This window comes from Quercus robur, chromosome 11, assembly GCF_932294415.1.
Source record: "Quercus robur chromosome 11, dhQueRobu3.1, whole genome shotgun sequence".
Classification (NCBI taxonomy): Eukaryota; Viridiplantae; Streptophyta; class Magnoliopsida; order Fagales; family Fagaceae; genus Quercus; species Quercus robur.
The window spans coordinates 55834531-55837950 of record NC_065544.1 but is presented as its reverse complement, the minus strand read 5'-3'; the positions used below and the strand labels follow the sequence as shown (position 1 = coordinate 55837950).

The 3420-nt window shown below is 30.8% G+C and overlaps 1 protein-coding gene across 1 annotated transcript; it reads left to right on the top strand.

Moving 5' to 3' along the window:
• Positions 1-1449: 1449 nt before the first annotated feature.
• On the top strand, positions 1450-2427 carry LOC126705277 (probable carboxylesterase 9). The gene has a single exon (XM_050404166.1). The coding sequence runs from the start codon at positions 1450-1452 to the stop codon at positions 2425-2427; it is 978 nt and encodes a 325-aa protein (XP_050260123.1).
• The last annotated feature ends 993 nt before the right edge of the window (positions 2428-3420 follow it).

Sequence of the window (3420 nt, the reverse complement as noted above, 5' to 3'; positions counted from 1 at the left end):
TAACACAATACATGGAAGGCAAGCACAAAAATCAAAATCTGCATTTGTATCACAGGATTTTGAATCAACGCATTTAAACATTAAAAAAATGCTACTAAAATTTAACAACAATTTATAATTTGAGTTTTAAGGATTTTACTAAAAAAAAACTATTAGAATTTGACATGACATTTAACATATAATTATTTTTCAATTTGCATGTTAATAAAGCTTAAATCCATCCAAAAAAATTCCATAAATGAACAAAAAAAAGGTCATTTGATTTATTAGTATTAACATAAAAAGGAAAAGTTAGTTATTGATTTTTTTTTTATTGTTTAAAATATCATTTCTATAAAAAAAATACAAAATATTTTAAACTAGTTTTTTTTTTATTAAAAAAAATTCTAAGTGCATATTAGAAAATTTTAAATTTTATTATAATATAAATCTATTATATCTGAAAAATCCCACAAAAATAAAAATTCAAATATCAAGTCAAAAGTTCAAACACATCCAAATCTTTTAACCTACCTATTATGCTATTAAACGGTTACTAAATGAGTTATTTTAGAGAAACGAAAAAAAAAATTCCAAACACATTCAAATCTTTCAACCCACCTATTACGCCATTAAACGGTTACTAAATTAGTTTCTCTAGTTACACAACAAATGTTCAAACATATCCAAATCTTTCAACATACCAATTATGTCATTAAACGGTTACTAACTGAGTTGTTCTAAAAACACAACAAAATTTCACAATATCTTCATAACGAGTAAGGTGTTAACCTAAAATGAGTTAAAGTAAATTAATGAAATATAAAATAATAAATTATATCAAGACCCATCACAACTCAAAAACAAGGATATTGTAAAACTGGTGTAACATTATACTGTGTCCTTAGACTTTCTCTTGTTAAATTTAAAACTAACTCCTTGGACTTTATCTTGATAAATTTAAAACTAACCGAATCGCTTTTATTTGTCCCCTCGAATGTTCTCCTAAACCCTTGCTCCTTCCTTTAAAATTAGGCACTTATCCAAAAGTTTCCCTAAACTACCTGAAAATTTTACTCCATCTGTTAGTAATTTTCCAAATTTGAAATAATTTTTTTTACAAATCTTGGACGTTTGAAACCACAACACTATAGGATTTGTTTTTTTTCTTGTTCCACCCTTAAATAAGACTCACATTATTCTGTACAGCATTAGAAAATTTCAAACCTCAAAGAGTCAAAATACCCTATTTTTTTTCGTTGCAAACCCGGATTTTCTCGTGTTTCTGTAGTATATATTCAACTTCCCCCACCATTATCTTTTCTTAACAATAAAAAATTCAACACCAAAATTTTCATACACTTGAAACATTTATTATTCAACGTACAAAACCCTGAACTGTTCTACATCATTTGCCAGAAATAAGTATTAAAAAAAAAAAAAACTAATAACATCTTTCATTCATAGATTATGTTGACAGATCATTTGGATATAGACCCATATGACCACTTCGGAATTGGTCGCAACCCTGATGGCACCATCACTCGATATTTGAACTTCCCCAGGATCAAGGCAAGCCCTGTGGCCTCTCATGGTGAGCCTGTGGTTTCCAAAGATCTCACTCTCAATCCCAAAAACAAAACCCGAGTTCGAATCTTCATACCAACGTCCAAACTGTGTTGTTCAAAGGATGATGATACAAGGATTCCCATCATAATTTTCTTCGCGGGTAATGGATGGACCTTATCCAACTGGGACTCTACCCTTGTCCATTCACAATGCTCGATGCTCACAGACCAAGTTCATGCCATTGTTGTCAATGTTGAATATCGCCTTGCCCCAGAGAATAGGCTGCCGGTTCAATATGAGGACGCAATGAATGCGGTTCTCTGGGTTAGAGAACAAGCTTTGGATCCAAATGGTGAGCTATGGATTAGAGAAAACGGAGATATTTCGAGGTGTTATCTGCATGGATGTAGCAATGGTGGCAACATGGTATTTTTCACTGCATTAGAAGCAACGAGAACGGAGTTGGAGCCGTTGAGGATTGCTGGGAATATAATGAACCAACCCTTATTTGGTGGGATCGAAAGGACTAACTCAGAGACACAAAGCCTTGAGGACCCTGTGTTGCCCTTGTGTGTACAAGATATGTTCTGGGAGCTAGCGCTGCCAGAAGGTGAAGATAGGGACATTTGGTGTTGTAATCCATTGGTGGATGGTCCACATACAAGCGCCATTAGCAAGCTTGGTAGGTGCCTTGTGCTTGGGTTCACTGGGGACCCCATCATGGATCGGCTACAGGAGTTTGTAGCTATGTTGGTGACTCATCGTGTCCCGATCGAAGCGAAGTTTGACCATACCGGGTTCCATGGCATCGACATGATAGATCCAACGAGGGCAAATGCTCTTGTGGAAATGACTAAAGAATTCATAAACAAACCGTGAGCTCAATTGTTACTAAAGTAAATTTGTTCTTAATTAGCCAGTGATTTTAAGTGTTCTACTTGTTTTTTAGTTTCTTATAAAAAAAAAATTGAAAACAAAAAACAAACAAAAAAAAAAACTTGTATTTTAGTTGATGAAAGAGAGAATGTATGAATGTGTGTTTCATTTTATGCAAAGGTAAAAAATATATATTTCAAGTTTATTTCTTCCAAATGGTGTAAGAATCTCCTCCAATTAATTTATTGGCTGTTCAGATGTTCATCCATATATATATTTTAATTAGTCGAATAAGTCACATTATCCATAATTTCCTGTTAAATATGGATAATAGTAATAGAGATATGATTAGGAGGAAACTTTGCAATTTTTTATTTTGCAATATATATAAACACACTAGCTTCATCGTACGCGCTTCGCAAAAAAAAAAAAAAAAACTTTGTTTTTTATATATAATTTTTAGGACAAAGTTTAGTTATAAAATTAGTTGTAACCTAACTATAACCTTACTCAATATCTTTTTATTATTTAACAAAAAAAAAAATCTTTTTATTGAAGGTAAATTTTGACAAATTTACCATTAGATTACACCTTCTTCTTATATCCTTCATACTTGCAAAATTTCTAGAAAATTAAATATCAATAGCTATGTCATCAATAAATTGTTTAAATTGCAAGTTTTTATAGTTTAAAATTATGCACAAAATATAAACTTATAAATCATATAATAAATAATATCCGATTGACATAAAATTTGACATGTGTATTAAGAGCATAAAGAACATGCAATGATCAATAGTTAGATTTTCAAAATATTTAATAATGTTAATTTTATTAAGTAAGGTTATAGTCTTAAGTTACAACCAATTTTGTAATTAAACTTTGTCCTAATTTTTATTTTGAAAAGCTAATTTATAAGTGAATAAAGTAATTTGAAAATCAATAGGAATGTGACCCTAGGGCGCGTTTGGTATACTGTAATAGACATTATAATGT